Below are 16,592 nucleotides of genomic sequence, written 5' to 3'. Positions count from 1 at the left end.
TTAAAAGAACATGTATTCTTCATTAAACATTATAAAAACATAGTACAATTTCCGAATGTTACAGCTACCTCATAGTGATGAGGGTTGCCATGGTAACAGCTATTTTTAAAAGAAAATAATGATTTTTGTTTTATCAAAAAGCATGAAAACATGAAAAGATTGCCTCTTCAATTTCGTAAAACATCACAATTTTTCAATTTTCAAAGTTACCTCATAGCAAAGACAGTTGCCATGGTAACAACAATTTATTACAGAAAATAATATTTTCATGAAAAAACATGAAAAATGACAAGATTGAGTAACATATTTACAAGAAATTCCTATCAGTTCTTTTTTCACTATATTTATCCCACATCATCTTTGATGCTATATCAATAACATGAGAAAAACTGCTTTTTAAAGAAAAAAAAAGTTAATCATTAGATAAGGAAGGAAAGAATATACTAAACAAAAGACAAACAAGTAAAAACACAAAATGTTTAGTCACCTTCATGAATTTCTGATCACATTGCACCTTCAAAACCTTAAATATCCGTAATAATGGTTCATATTTAACATGGTTGCCATAGAAATGCATCCTTTTTTAGAAAAAAAAATCTTCAAGAATTAATGTTAAAATTATGGTCTAAATTTGGAAGTACTACAAATGAGCAAGACTATTAGCCATACATAATTCTTTTCATGGAACATCATTTCTGTTCCTATCGTAACAACAAAGGAATATATATATACTACTACTTACTTATTCGAGGGCATGTACTTGCTATAATATGTACTTGCTTCAGCCGATGCCAACTCGGGTTCCATAAACAAAGTTGCGCCTCCAAGCCTCTCTATTTAACATGACTGTCCGTAGGTCATTAATGCTTTCAAGGCCTGCATCCTTCTTCAGGACACTGGTTAAAGTGGCCTTACGTCTCCCTCGTTTTGCAGTTCCCTGTTTAGGTTCCCAGAGTACGAGGGAATTCGCAGATAGCTCAGGGTGTCGCACACAGTGTCCCGCTAATCGCATCCTTCTCTCACGCACTTTGTCAGACACCTTTGGCAATGTACCATACAAATCATCATTTCTAACGTAGTCACTCCATGACACATTAAGGGCTATCCTGAGCATGCGTGTGTACACTCCGTCCAATGCTTTCTCTTGTCTGGCTGTAAGTGTCCACGTCTCTGCTCCATACAGTAATACAGACTCAACTGTTGTGACAAAAAGTCGCCGTTTTATGTCGTCGCTAAGCTGAGATTTCCACACTTTCCTCATACTGTGCAAAGCATTCCATGCGTGGCCACGTCTGATCCTGATGTCTTGTTCTGTCGAGGCAATCCAGGAGCCCAGATACTTGAAGTCGTTCTTCACATCGAGTACTGCGCCGTCTAAGGTTGTGATAGTGGTATCGTCGATATTAAATGCCATCACCTTTGTCTTCTTTGCATTGAGCCGTAGACCAATCTTCTTGCACTCCTTTTCCACTGCAAATAGCAGCTCCCTTGCCTTTTCAGTTGTATCTGATATTAAGGCAATATCGTCAGCAAAATCAAGGTCAGTGACCATTACGGGCGGAACACGACGGCTTTGACGGGGCACCAATGTAAATCCAAGCTCCTCCTCCTTGCCATTGATGGCAAGCCTCAAAGCATAGTCAAGGGCTACGATAAACAGAAAGGATGCCAATGTGTCTCCTTGAAGTACCCCGGCCAGTATTTCAAAATACTCTGTCTCTCCATCAGGCGAGCACACCTTTGCATGCGTCTTGGAGTAGATATATATTATATATATATATATATTATATTATATTATATTATATTATATTATATATATATATATAATATATATATATATATATATATATATATATATATATATATATATATATACATATATATATATATATTCAACCATAGAAATACCTAGGGAATATAAAATACAAATAACAAGCAATACAAATGTGTAAAAACCTCCCCAAAAGTTCCATTTTTTTCGTCATGATGTACTCTTTTTCAGCATTAATGTCTCCAAGACATTTGGAAACCTTAAATGACTGTGATATCTCCCCTATAGCAATTTCCAACAGATTGCTATAGAAGTTTTATCCTTGAATTTTTTTTTCTCATGTTGTTGCAATAGCAACAGAAATGATGTGGAATGAACGTTGTGAAATTAAAAGCTGATAGTAATTTGTAATGAATATGCTTCTCAATCTCAGCATTTTTTCAATTTTTGATTAAAATATTAGTATTTTCTTTTTAGAAATTGTTACCATGGCAACTGTCATTGCTATGAGGTAACAATGTAATTGAAAAAAGGGATAGCTTTTAGTTAATTGAAGAGAAATATACATTGTATATATTGACATATTTTGGCCTTACCAACATGTTTTTATGATGTTTAATGAAGAACACATGTTCTTTTAAAGAAAAATAAAAAAATTGCCATGGCAACGGCTGAAGACATTATAGAAAAGTGGCCATAGGTGGATTCCTTTTCAGCATTCCCAAAATAGAAAAAAAAAGAGCCCAATAAATTAAACTTAACAAAAATTGATCATGTATTTATTCATTTTTCTTTTAATGAGAAACTAATCTCCTTTCTAGGGAAAAAAATCATGTTGTTGCCATAGCAACAATAATAATGTAGCATGAACATAGTGAAAACAGCTGATAATTATCATAGTAATTTGTAGTGAGTATGCTACTCAAACACTTCATGTTTTCATGCTTTTTGATGAAAAAAAAATCAATTTCTTTAAAAAAAAATAGCTGTTACCATGGCAACCGTCATTGCTATGATGTTGCTGTGACAGTCGGAAATTGTAATTTTTAATTTGACTGGAGCGATATATTTATATTGACTTATTTTGGAGTGTATAGCATGTTTTTATGATGTTTAATGAAGAATGCATGTTCTTTCAAAGAAAATAATTTGTTGCCATGGCAACGGCTAAAGATGTCATTTAGAAATGTGGCAACAGGTGGATTCATGTTCGGCACCCCCAAAATAAAGTAAATAGACCAAAAAAATCTCACTATACAGAGATCTATTTTCTACCGACGTATCTTATTCTTGCTTTTCTTTCAATCGCAATGCTTATTTTTCTTTAAAAGGAAGATTTTGTCATGTTGTTGCTATAGCAACGAAAATGATGTGAAATGAACATAGTGGAAATATAAGCTGATAATCAAGATAGTAATTTATGATAAATATTCCACTCAATCTTGTGTTGTTTTCTTGCTTTTTCATGAAAGTAAAGTATTTTTCTTAAAGATTAAAGAGGGTTCATAATGACATATTTAGTTGTTCACAACTTGTTTTTATGATGTTTGAAGAAGAAAACATATTCTTTTAAGGAAAATAATGCATTGCCATGGCAACGGCTGAAGACGTTGGTTAGAAAAATGGCAACAAGTGGATTCGTGTTCAGCACCCCCAAAATAGGGGAAATAGCTCAAAAATTCCAAATCTACAGAAAATTTTTATGAACATTACAACTCGCCGTCTACTATTATATGTATATATGTATATATCTATATCTATCTATCTATCTATCTATATATATATATATATATATATATATATATATATATATAAATTATATATATAATATGTATGTATATAATCATTATTGCATGTATATAGACCCTACATATTTTTCCATATTCAATTCAATTCAAATTTGCCATAGTTGAACAGCACTGTTGTTTTCATTCTTTTTTTTTTTAGACGAATATCTGGAAAAGCTTCTGGATCGTCGTTTCAAGTCGGTTACCACGTGATCACCTACCAGGCTTCGGACCCAGCGGGAAACACTGCAGATTGTCAGGTTACCTTCAGTGTTGCACGTAAGACGATAATGAACTGCCACATAAGATTCATTGTTTTTCTTGTACTCCCATAAGCTGTAGTACTATAATATACATAACCGCGAAGACTTAGTTGGGCCAGTATTACGTCTTCACTTCATATCATTGTTGTTATTATTGTTAATATTATTATCATTATTATTATCATTATTATCATCATTATTATTATTACTATTATATCATCATCATTATTGTTACTGTTATCATTATCATTATGACTATCATTGCTATTACCTTTACTATCACTTTTATCATCATTATCATCATCTATTCGTTTCAGACAACGGCTCTCTACAGAGAGTCCTAAAACAGTTTCGAATCAGCATGACACTAAGAAACGAAATAGAATATAAAACCGATAAGAGAGCAGATACGGAAAAGTAGATTGTGACACAATTAACAGGGCTGCCAATTCTGTGCAATAAATCCCTTTCGGTGCAAGTTAGTTGAAATAAAACGTACACAAATTTCACACACCTATGCCACGATGGACAGGTTATTAAAGTGGTACACAGAGGATTGAATAGCAAATGACGGTCACCAGCATGTAAAATTATGTAGTGCATTTGACTATCACTGTTCAAAAGCGTCTGTAATGAATGTTTGATACAAAGATACAAGGATTATCGTAGAAATATGACGAGTCATCATACAGAGTGTCACGTGTCATCAAATTGAAAATAAGATGAAATATTTAACGTACGTGTAGTAAAAGAGGCAGACACATTACAATGTACCATAGAAACCTGAGTACTGTAGAAAAAAAACATGTTTCTTTTTATTTGCAACATAGAGCAATAATATGCTTTGTTCGGAAGTACAAGCTATTTCCGTTTGCGTTTGTGTGTATGTATGTGTATGTGTTAGTTTTATGGGTGTACTGTGTGTCAATGATGTCTTTCCCTATAGAAATCAGTGGTGTGTGTACACCGGTGTATGGAGATATACATAATGATGGATGAAACGGAATAATTCCCAAGAAATGGCGCGACCTTTCGATACTATTTAGAAACGTTGAAGAATGATTACAGAATAGTGCATCTGATTCACGTTATGGTCGCTGAGAGCACTGGTGTTTGCAAAAGATAGAATATTTATACTTGGAATCTATAGTTTGTTTAGCTATCACCTGAGTTTTGATGAAAACGTTTTGTCTGACCTCATGGCAATACTTCAATAAATAGATTCAAATCATTTAGGAAGAGTTTATGAGATTACTAAGTACCTGAAGAATACCATCTGACTCCAATGGTTATTATTTTGATGCCTCCCACTCATCGTCTGGTCTCATTTTGTGTCAATTGCAAGCATTTGTGGGATGTCTGTTCATTTCGGTTTCTGTGCAAAGACAAATAACGCTATTATGTTAACTATAACAGCCTTTGAAGTATCGTAATTCGTATCGTATAACACCACGGTTTTCAAAGCCAGTTTTAATTAGAATAGAAATGTAGGCCTATAAGGGGTTATTGAATATAAACACACTTCCTCTATTGGAAGGGCTTTGTTGGATTTGTCAACAGGTCAAGGTCTCTTTATTTGTTTTTAAAGGGTAATTTAATGAACTCCATGTTATTTATTTATCAAAATGATAACAATAACAATAATTACATGTCATCATACCGAGCAATCTTTTCTGGTGCTTTCATGCAATCTGGATCATTATTCAAAACATAGGCTACACACTTATAGTGCTCTATATTTCTTGATTCCCCCCCCCCCCCCCACAAAAAACACCATTCACATACACGCATACAAAACAAAAGAGAACACAAAAAAAGGGGGGGGGGACAAATCATACCACCCATCATTTGCCCTTGTTATAAAGCGATAGACTTGATTGCTCAGGGAAAAATTTACACTCTACAAAAGAAGCTAAATAGGCATGTAAAGTGTTGATATTCCACACATAGTAGATACCATGAATTTTTTTGGACTTTACTTTAGAAGAGATTAAATTTTGATTCAGAACTCTGTTTATACATAGAGATACTCATAACATGTTGTAAATGAAATGCGATGCCTGTTAAGTACCGGCGTTACAGCAAAAAAACTTCTGTTGTATATAGATTAATATAATCTGTGATGCTCTTAAAACCTTGTACATTTTATTAGTGGACACAGAAATTAATTTGAATTACTTAAACGTCTGTTCAATATTTACGAGTTTCCATGTGATGATCTAGCTCTCTATATTTCTGATAATATTATCAAGTGTTAACAACGTTTTAAATTCAATTGCAATCATTTTACATTTTCATTATAAAAGCGACGTTTTTGTGTGTTTTTTTTTTGTTGTACACATGCTATTCGTAATCAGCATGACATGACTTTTATTTTTTTTTACATCGTGATTACACCACCTCTGTGTCGTCTTTATTAATAGATACTATGTGTGTGCATGTAACTTTCTTCAGTTGCAATATGTCCACGGCTGTCCTCTCCCAACAATGGTGCTGTGTCCTGTACAAACGGGCGATACATCAGTTCGCGGTGTACCTACCAATGTTCCAGAGGCTACACTTTTGCCGGGGGATCGGTAAATCGGCAGTGCAAGAGACGATCTGGAAGTCAGGACGGGTATTGGGGCGGGACATCACCGTCCTGTGTCAGTACGTTCCCACCTCGCTGAAGCTTTTTCCTCCTCTAACTGTGTATGATTTGAATAACTAAATTTAAAATAAGTGTAATTATTTCCATTATGGATGAAAATTAAAGTTATTAGCGTCAGCTGACGAGTCAAAAAATAACCAAAATGTAGAATAATGTCAATTGTAGACAAGAAAATGCTGATGTATAGGTTCGAGTACAAAAGAAGAACTCTATACTGTTTTGTGCTCATTTCCTTCCAAAGTTGGTCTAGCTCCATTTTGGAATCGAACTTCCCATTCGCATAAACTGATAAAAGCTATAAAATAGCATCGGCCCAAAGAGGGTTGTGGGGGCGCCATGAAAGAGCTGATTGGTTGATCACTCGTCTTCTTTACGTCCCTCAGAACTGAAAGCTGAAAGCTTAATAATGGGGACATGAAGCTTAAGAAGAAGAAGAATATTATTAAACTTTGAGTCTTAAACATTTTGTTCGTGTGTTGGAGGAGAATAGCAAAGAAATAAATACGTTATAGCAATATTCTTCTCAGCTTGTAATTACTTTCATTGATATGTCATGTGACATAACATCCGTCCTGATTTTTTGTAGTCAGACATGGGGAAGTCGGTAATTAAGGATTATAGACATTTATTGAAAGTATCCGTTTAGTATTGGTGTCATGTCCTCCGACGATTTGCAAAGGTTAATGAAATAATTGTCAAGATTTCCAGTTTTTCGCGTCTCCCATATTAATCTGGTTTTGAACAGACTATAATCATTTCAAGGAAAAGTCGTTTTCGTTTTTACTAGAGATAACGTCATTTGAATTTTCTCAGAGATCTTTTCCTCGTGCATATTTGCATGTTGATTGTGATAGCGTTCTCAAATCTCTCAGATCAATGATGAATGAATCACAGCTGTAGATAGAAAGTTGTGAGTGCACAAAGTTGCAAGGTCCCTTTTGAGAACTTAAATGATATCTTTTTCACATAACATCGTAGAAGGAAAAGCTGCGTAGACTAGATACATGTAATCCACTGAAAGCAATACAATATCTCATTTTTCTCCAAAATCATTTTCTTATCAATTTTTTGAGATATATTTCCATTCACTGAACGCAATCAAAATCAACGTGGAACATTCTGATGCTAATTCGGGGTGGCAATCATGTTTTGAATTTTTCCTTCTTATTTCCATGCCCTCATTAGCTCTACAATGTCCCAGCGTTAGTCTACAAGATGCTCTGGTTGTCATGGCACCGTGCTCGAGGTCATACGGGTCTGTGTGTCGTCTGGGCTGTGAGCCGGGTTATGAACTCATTGGGAACAGCGAGCTGACATGCACTGCGGAGCCAGGAGAAACAACAGCAACGTGGGCGCAAGGCATTCCGTCATGCGCACGTACGACCATTCTTTGTTTTTTCACGTCGTAGTCGGTTTTCATTATTAAAAGAACTCAAGAAAAGGCACACGCGGAGATCATGATACTAGCTTTACTAGGTTGGTTTATCTATTGAGTGCAAGTTAACCAAACGTAGTCGGATGCAAAAGATATGAGTCAGCGATAGGTTAGACTGTTATTTCATGATACGTTCCCAATCAATCTTTCTTTTTTTTTTAATTCTCACGTTTACAGTTTATCCTAGCGAGTATCTCTTTCCAGTCTTATATAAACACATTTATAAACAATCACCACGAGTTCATATCACATTCCTTTTTTTAGGGGCCGCGGAACTTTATTTTTCTTCTTTTGTCCCTTTTGTTTGTGTGCCTGTGTACGTGTGTGGAGGGGGATGGGGATACTCGCGGAGGGTTTGAAACCCACCAGAAGTCGTGTTGTTCCTTTTTCTTTTCTTTTTTTATTGTTAAAGGTAAAGACCCCCCCCCAAAAAAAACAAAACAAAACAAAACAAAAACAAAAACAAAAACAAATGGGGGGGGGGAGGGGACATCACCGCCCTTCCTCCCTTCCCCGGTTCTGGGGTCCCTGCTTTAATCAAATTAAAAGATGTGATGCAATTCATGTCCGACACTACGATTTTTTTCCCCGAACAGGAGTACAATGCACGAAGCTCTCTGAATCGGCCGGTCTGCAGACCATCGTATCCCCAGAATGCCCCGAGGGAAGCCTGGTACCTGCTGGTAACCAGTGCCAATATACATGTTCACCTGGGTACTACCTTCAGGGAAACAACGCCCTCACGTGTCAAGACGACCGTACCTGGGCTGGGGAAGTCCCGACGTGCCACGGTGGGTGCTCGTAAATCGCTCAAGATAATCTTGTTTCTTTCATGGAGCATATCGAAATGCTCCATGAAAAAAAACACAATAAAAGTTGTCAAGGCCATTCGTCTACACACGCACAATCCGATTTATACTAAAATATTGAGATAATTATTTTTCGCTAATACAAATAGAATAGGCAGAAATTAAAACGAAAAGCTGCATAAAATACAAAAGCTAAACAATACGACAGCATAAGATGTCAGCTTGCACTATACTATGCCATCTCTTTATTCATTGTTTCGTCGTAAATCTTGTTTCCCCATCCCTTTCTGTGCTCTAACTTCTAGGCTTCCGTGCGGTGCACAATAGCCCGCGTCCCTTGCACCTTGTCGGTTTTCTTTCTGATTCTATTTTCTATGGAAAACTGTAGTGTGTGTTCTAGATATTCTAGTCTTATTCATATCACAAAATTTATATTCGTTCATGCTTTTAGTTACTCGTTTCGGTTTAGAACAATTGGACAGGCTAAACTGGGCAAAAAGAAATGATGAGATGATTGTGTGATATGAATCAGTATGTTATGGAGATTTCACCTACTGAATTATGCAAATCGGTCTTAAATACCCTGCCCTCCATATGCGCTTGATTACAGGTGAAGGCCACTGCGTAAACCTATTAATTGTGAATTACGCAGTTTGCCACGTATCTAAGATAAACCGTTGTTTCTCGACCAAACACGACCGGCGTTATCATGGTAATGTAGCCCGGAGTTTATTCCCTTTTTCTAGTTATTTCCTGCGAGGTGAGCGAGCTTCCAGTTCCCGAGCACGCAGAGTTACGAGGATGCACCAATGAAAGAGAGATGTACGGTACTGACTGCACCCTGGCATGTCGCCATGGTTACGAGCCCGACACGCCCATACAGATGCGCTGCTCTGATGATGGAGACAACGATGAGACAGGAGTTTGGAGTGGCGCCCTCCTCACTTGCACTGGTTAGACTACAGCCATCTTGTCAGATGGAATCCTATATCCCCCAATACTGCAAATCCTGTCATCACAGCCGCATATTTCAAAGATTAGCATAAACACACGTCCATTAAAATTTATAATGAAAAAAAAAAGATAAGGACAAAGCGATAAACCACTGGAAGAGTTTGAAGACGAATCGATGTTATTTATTTCCCCTCTCTTATCCTTGTTTACCAATACCCAACTCACTTCCGACATGGTGCATGTGGTATTCAGATCTAACGTAGATCCTTGAACTTTCGGGTAACGTATCATTTTGAAAACAGTAAAAAGTGCTGATGGTCCTCGACTTGAGCAAAAGTGAAAACAAATTTTGTACTTTGTTAGAAGGCAAAACTTCGTTACAAATACTATGAAATTAATCACGAAACACTCAATGTAAGAATAAAAAGTAATATGCTATTAAAAAGAGATATACATCTAATGCCTGGTCTTTTGCGTTTATGAAGTAATGTCAAACCTGATGTATACCGCGTTTTGTATCATCCCGTTTCCCTATTCATGACGACAGTTGTTGATTGCCCAGCCCCACTGTCACCGGCCAATGCAATCGTTGAAGGTTGCTGGTTAAATGGAGTGTCCCAAAACATGGCCTTTAGAATGGATCTCGGTGTCGTGTGTTCATTTGGCTGCTTCGATGGATACACAATATCCGGGGCGGCAAACAGATCGTGTGCGACGTCGGGCGAGTGGGAAGGAGCACCAGTGATGTGTACAGGTACCTTCTTCTCTCATACAGGCAGTCAGAATGAATAGTGTTGCCGGGGTTGAATTATTGTTGTGCCTTTACTGCTCAGCAACGGCTACCCGCCACTGTAAAGGTTGCCAAGTTAACAAATTGTGATGTTATTCTGTTATTATCAATGTGCATCATTTTTCGTGATAGGAAATGAATTATTTGTGAGCTGTCATCTCTTTAGAATGTTGATATATCACTTTCAGTAGTTTTTTGAATAATGAAGACGAACGGATAGATTGAGACACAGTAAGATAGATACAGACATTCCATACTTCAATACATACATTGGAAAGTTTATTGAAAATCGACATGTTGAATGTGAATGAATAAATGTTACAGGTGTCTGTGATAACGAGATATTCATAGCAATAATTGTAATAATATTGCAACTATCATTTTAACGACAGCTGTTATTCTACTTGCTCATTTCAGCTATGATAAAATAAACAGAATCCACTTGAAAAATATGATTCACAAGGGGGGTACAATTAAAAGAACGCCAACTTAGATGCAGCCCCCCAAAAAACAACAACAAACAAACAAAAAACAAACAAACAAACAAACAAACCTGCAATCGACAAAAGCTTAACCACGTACCACATTTTATTTCTTTTTTCTGGTGTTGGGTTCAGAAATTGTTCCACCATAATAATGTATTCATATCATATGTATTGTGCAAAAAAAAAAAAAAGTGGGGGCCGAGCCCTTCCTCCCCCCCCCCCCCCCCCGCCAGTTCCTCCGACCCTGAACGGTGCAGTTTGTGGTGGTTCTAGTAACTCATTATTACTACTCTCTGCATGGTTCTTTATGGTTACGTTCAGACGTGACGCCACCCTTGCTCGAGTGTCCGCAGGACCGGGAGTACTGGACCAGCTTGATAGAAACAGCAGCCCTCATTCCTTGGGATGAGTGGGAGCCTCTCATGGTAACTTTTTACTAGGTTTATCCTTATCTCACACCTACAGTCTTCTCTCCAAGAGATACGGGTAAAAACATCTCAAAAATTTGTCTAGAAGAATGCGATAGTATAGATGTGTGAATGAACTCCATTGGTAAATAAGAAAACGAATTTCACGTGTTTCACTTCAACCCTGAAAATCCCAAGATTTTTTTTTCTACTTCGATTCTGATCAAGGGATCTCACAGCTTGAACCTGTGTTATTTTCCGTAAAACTATTTTTGAACCTGCTCAGAAATTAATCATTTTGCCACTGTGAAAAAGTGGAGGAGCTTGATTTCATGCAACAGTATTTACGACTACAGCAATCATAGCTTATTATACATTTACCAGTATTTCGGCTAGTCCGGTATCTTTTATACCGGAAAACGATATATAACATGGAACGCATTTTTTTTTTTTTTTTTTTTTGGGGGGGGGGGGGGTTAGTATAGGTGTTACACCTCGTAACTTAGGCTTTTACTGAGTACCAATAATATATATCAGTAAATCTAAGGCGTGATAGACGCTTATTTACTTTCTGTTTTTTTTTCATTTATTTGATTTACTTACAATCCAAAATTCAATAGTCATAAAATAATGCACTACAAGTAGACAAAGCGAAGCAGCCAATACATCTTTTTTTTTTTTAATAAGGATAGAAATAAGGGATGTTGATACGAGCATCATCTCGAAAGGTACTGGAAAGCTGCTAATTATCCCTACATACATTGTAAATAATTTCTTTTCATAATACTATCATAATTATTTCACCTCTCTGCCAAAACAGAAATTACGTACATTGAAATATTCAGCTTTCATGTTGTCAGTGCAAACTGATATGAAATAAAGGTTGTAGGTGTGACTATTTGTAGCATGCTATAATGTTAACACTAAATATTCAAAATTGAAAAGATGGCGCTCAACTTGTCGGCTATCATCCCGACAGGCAACCGATCTTGGTGCACCTCTGGTGGCAAGTCTTTACAGTATCGACTCTACGGAACTGTCTGGCATTCCTCCACAATCCCTCGAAGAGGGCGCTCATATGCTTGTCTACCGAGCAATTGACGGGTCCGGCAATGTGGCTACCTGTTCATTTACTATACGAATCAGAGGTCAGCAATCCTTTGTTAATCCTGACTGCCAGTGCTTTACTGTGCCTATTGATACAATGACGTTTTGTAACCTGCACGCAGTCTTTGTATAGCCAAGAAAATACTTGCCATGTGGAACGAAAAGCAAATTTCAGTTAGGAGCAAAGAAGAAGATGATGATGAAGAAGAAAAAGTACTGACAGGAAAAAGTATTAAAAATGACTATTTCATGATGTAGCTCGAGACATTACAATCCTGTGAATGCTATGACCAATATATCCGCATAGAGCACTAAAACTTACAGTACAACGTATGATAATAATTAACTGTGCATGGTTCCTTTATCTCCTTTACTCCCAGTAACTCGCTGCCCACCTTGGCAGGCTCCGTCTAATGTGAACGTCTTTGGTAGCTGCCTCTTGGGGGGTCTGTTTGGTACACGTTGCCTAGCAACCTGCTCAACTGGCTACACCCCGATGGGTGTATTACAGATATCGGCCAAATCATGCAATCGGTCATCGGCTGACAGAACGCGAGGCTTCTGGTCCGGCCCAGATATCGCCTGCACAAGTAAATACTCGCTCGGCTTCTTATTATCTCTCTTCGACATCATCAGGCTTCAAATCGTAGATATTTTTTTCCTTTATTCGTTTGTTTGTTCATTTAATTTGAGAAACTTCAGCAGTATTCTTGCTGATGAACATCCTTGATAAAGTGAAGGGGTGTCCTCCGGCTAACTCACTAACTTAACGTTTTCTTAATAACAAAGACTAGATGTTAAAAATAGATGATACACTTATGACATCTAATAGCTCAATGAGTATGCATCTGATGATACTGAAACTTACATGGTTCATAGCTAAATTTTGTCGAAGACAATTTGGGCATGATATCAGGTTTTAGTTTTATGAAATTCATGTTTAGTTTCTAAGTTAGTTTTCCAACAAGTGCACACTGTCATTTACTCGCGCACACACACACACACACACACACACACATACACACACACACACACGCACACACACACACACACACACACACACACACACACACACACACACACACACAAATCGTAAGTACAGTGAGTTGGAAAATGAACAAAATCTGGAACCTAACTTAATGAAAAAACATGAATTTCAAGAAACTACATGTAATTTATATCCAAGCCACCTCCATCAAAAGTGTACACTATTCAGTAATACCCCATATCCATTTTAGTATCATCTGATCAATAATTTTGAGCTGTTAAAGATCGAAATTGTGCCTTGCTGTTCTTTTTTTAAACAAGTACAATTTACCAGGGCATCCATTTGTGCAGCTTCAAATGATTACATTCTAATTCATAATTGTTATGGTATTAAGGTATGCATAATGAATCAGCATTATGGGGAGTTGAATGGACATCATGTGTCTTTTATAATCATTATTCAATATTTTGTTTATTTTTCATCTTTTTTTTTTGTGGGATAACATACAAGATGTCAAATAAGCACTAAATTTAGTACAATTTTGTGTTCTACAGTCGTACGCTGCCCTCTACCGTCGACAATCAACGGGTTCAGCTCTGACTGCTCGACGAACGTCACCTACGGAACGACCTGCAAATTTCAATGCAACCCAGGTTACAGGACACCCTATGGTGACGAAGTTTCAATCAGGTCTTGCCAGGCCGACTTTACTTTCAGTGGACAAGATTTTCAATGTACAGGTATTCCATTGCTGTACACTATCATCTCTTCTCATGTCAGCGCCATTGAACTTGCTCGTTCCACTCACAAGTATCAGAAAGAAACATGAATGTTTTTCCATCGTAAGATTTATGATATTAAATCTACAACCATAACAATTTTAAGCCATTTCGCAGTTCCACTTTGCGCATGAGCAGAAGAAAGGTCATTAAAACAAACAGGCATGTTTGTTTTTAACTTCACTTGGATAAGCATCGGTGATGTAAAGATTATTCATGTAATCCTCAGTATCAAATGCTGCTTGCAAGCACATCCACCTGACAGCAAAAGTGGTATTTGGCAATATCAATAGAAAGAGATTGCTAATACATTCAATGCAAAATAATGAAAAGGATGCTTTCCCAAGTGTTAACTGACGGATCATTCTGGTCATCTGGTCTAAGCAAGTTCATTCTTTGTTTGAACAGCAATGAATTATAATTTAAAGCTTGCGCATTACTTTGCTCTAAAACGAGTGAAGTGCCCCTAACCGACTGAGAAAAAAGAAAGGTCATTTAGACCAATGTGACCATGAGCTAACTCCGAACAGCTTATTGATATAACATTTGCAAAATCCTCCAAAAGGAACATAAACCATTGCTCCAATTACTTAAAAGAATCCATTGCTTCCTTAGCAGTCAGGTAAAACGACCTAATTAATCATAATTCAAATACTTTCATAACTCTGCAGGCTAGGGTTTTACATCAGTCAGAATTACAGTGTTCATGTTTTTTACAAGGTAATGTCTCTTCATTGCTGATACTCTCATCTAATCAGCTATGTCAGCACTTCGATGCAACTAAGCTCTTTCTTTGTTAGTACATGTTGTTGGGTGTCGAACCCGATCTAAAATCATACAAAATCGTCAGCCCCAAGAAAAGGGTTTGAATCACCATTCGACTGTTCAATGCCCAATACTTCCACAAAACCCATTCTGCATGTTGGATCTGAAAACATGCTCTTCTCAGCAGAAGTTTGAATCTGCTCATGCTTATAATGCCACGACGACTGCAACTCCAAATTGTTTCTTTGTTTTCAAACATCAGAAATACATTCTCGAAATATGTACAAAATCTGGTAAAGCACAAGGCTGCATGTCACTTTTTTGTGCAAATGTCTAATCTTTTCTCATAAAAATTATGCGTTGTACGTTGTACTTCCCGCAAACTATTTTGGCTTCTAGAAATGGACTCCAATCAAAGGTTTGATTTGTCTCTAAGTAAACACAGGGAGGTAGAGACATAAAAAGACCCGGGAAAAAGACAAACATAGACGTATGTACATGTGTCAAATTAGACGAATATCTACGGTCTACATCCGTACTGCGAAGCAATCGATAATATTAACAGTCCATAACGATGAATGACACCCTAACCTTTCACTTGTTTCTCGCCAGAAATCAAAACCTGCCAGGCCGGTTTCGACATTGACCACGGCAGTGCTACACCGACAGAGTGTATGACACCGTCACCGTTTCCCTTTGGAACCAACTGTTCGTTCTCCTGTAACCATGGTTTCCAGCTCCACGGCCCCCAGTCTCTCCTCTGCACTACGGATGGAGTCTGGAATGAGCTAGTCACGCCCTACTGCCAAGGTTATCACCCATACTAATCCAAGTAGCCCCCAGTTGTCTGTTAGATTGATGAATTGATTTAAAGACTAAAAATTATTGAAGGACTTTTTTCTGCACTTTCAGTAACAAAGATTTCTCAGCACTTTACAGCAAGACAATTACATGATTAAAGAGGATACGTTCAAAATAAAATGGTCCAGACTCTTGGGAATATATTGAGAGTATACTTAAGAAAATAAAACTGGTGTATTCGTTTCACTCTTACTGTCACCTAACTCATGATCTATGAAAAAGTATATTTGGTATGTGGAAATGTCAATGGTCCTGGCGTAATACTTATGCATTGCTGTACTTTACATTTGTGCCATACTTGTAAGAGCATGTCTCATTCTAATGACAAAACCTAGCTTCTGCAACACTTGTCATTTTACATGAAATTTTGCTTGTATAGCAGACCATTGATGTCTGCATAGCAAGAGTCAACTTTAACATCACACTGCCTTCCTCCGCACACCAATGAAAGCTGCATTCTCTGTTGTAGTTCTTATCGGCCTGAAACAAACCAACAAACAACAACAATAAAGATATGTGATGTCAGTCATACGTAATTATTACAGCTGATTTGCTGAACATGACTTGCTGAACACTGAATCCATCAAGCCGTCGATGACTGATCTAAAGCTTGTATAAATTTGAAAAAGATTAACATATAGGAATAACTAATCTCTTTCAATCTCCACCAGCAATGGTAGGTTTTTTAACTGAGAACAGTTTAGGGTTTTGGGTTTCTAGTTACGGTGTTCGTCCACGATT

At 37.2% G+C, this 16,592-nt stretch overlaps 1 protein-coding gene across 1 annotated transcript in view; it reads left to right on the top strand.

Moving 5' to 3' along the window:
- The first annotated feature begins 2,259 nt into the window (after positions 1 to 2,259).
- Positions 2,260 to 16,592, top strand: part of LOC139716420 (sushi, von Willebrand factor type A, EGF and pentraxin domain-containing protein 1-like) — a 32,539-nt gene continuing 18,206 nt past the window's right edge. The window contains exons 1-12 of the mRNA XM_071627966.1: positions 2,260 to 2,282; positions 3,719 to 3,837; positions 6,276 to 6,470; positions 7,657 to 7,848; positions 8,503 to 8,697; positions 9,462 to 9,668; positions 10,217 to 10,423; positions 11,266 to 11,369; positions 12,331 to 12,499; positions 12,839 to 13,048; positions 14,001 to 14,186; positions 15,603 to 15,800. Coding sequence (XP_071484067.1) covers positions 2,260 to 2,282; positions 3,719 to 3,837; positions 6,276 to 6,470; positions 7,657 to 7,848; positions 8,503 to 8,697; positions 9,462 to 9,668; positions 10,217 to 10,423; positions 11,266 to 11,369; positions 12,331 to 12,499; positions 12,839 to 13,048; positions 14,001 to 14,186; positions 15,603 to 15,800 — 2,005 coding nt within the window. The remainder of the gene's footprint in view (positions 2,283 to 3,718; positions 3,838 to 6,275; positions 6,471 to 7,656; positions 7,849 to 8,502; positions 8,698 to 9,461; positions 9,669 to 10,216; positions 10,424 to 11,265; positions 11,370 to 12,330; positions 12,500 to 12,838; positions 13,049 to 14,000; positions 14,187 to 15,602; positions 15,801 to 16,592) is intronic.

The sequence above is a fragment of the Diadema antillarum genome, unplaced genomic scaffold (genome assembly GCF_040938485.1).
Source record: "Diadema antillarum isolate AM-2024a unplaced genomic scaffold, OU_Dant_1.0 scf00000065, whole genome shotgun sequence".
Taxonomy (NCBI): domain Eukaryota; kingdom Metazoa; phylum Echinodermata; class Echinoidea; order Diadematoida; family Diadematidae; genus Diadema; species Diadema antillarum.
This window is presented reverse-complemented; position numbering and strand designations above follow the sequence as displayed.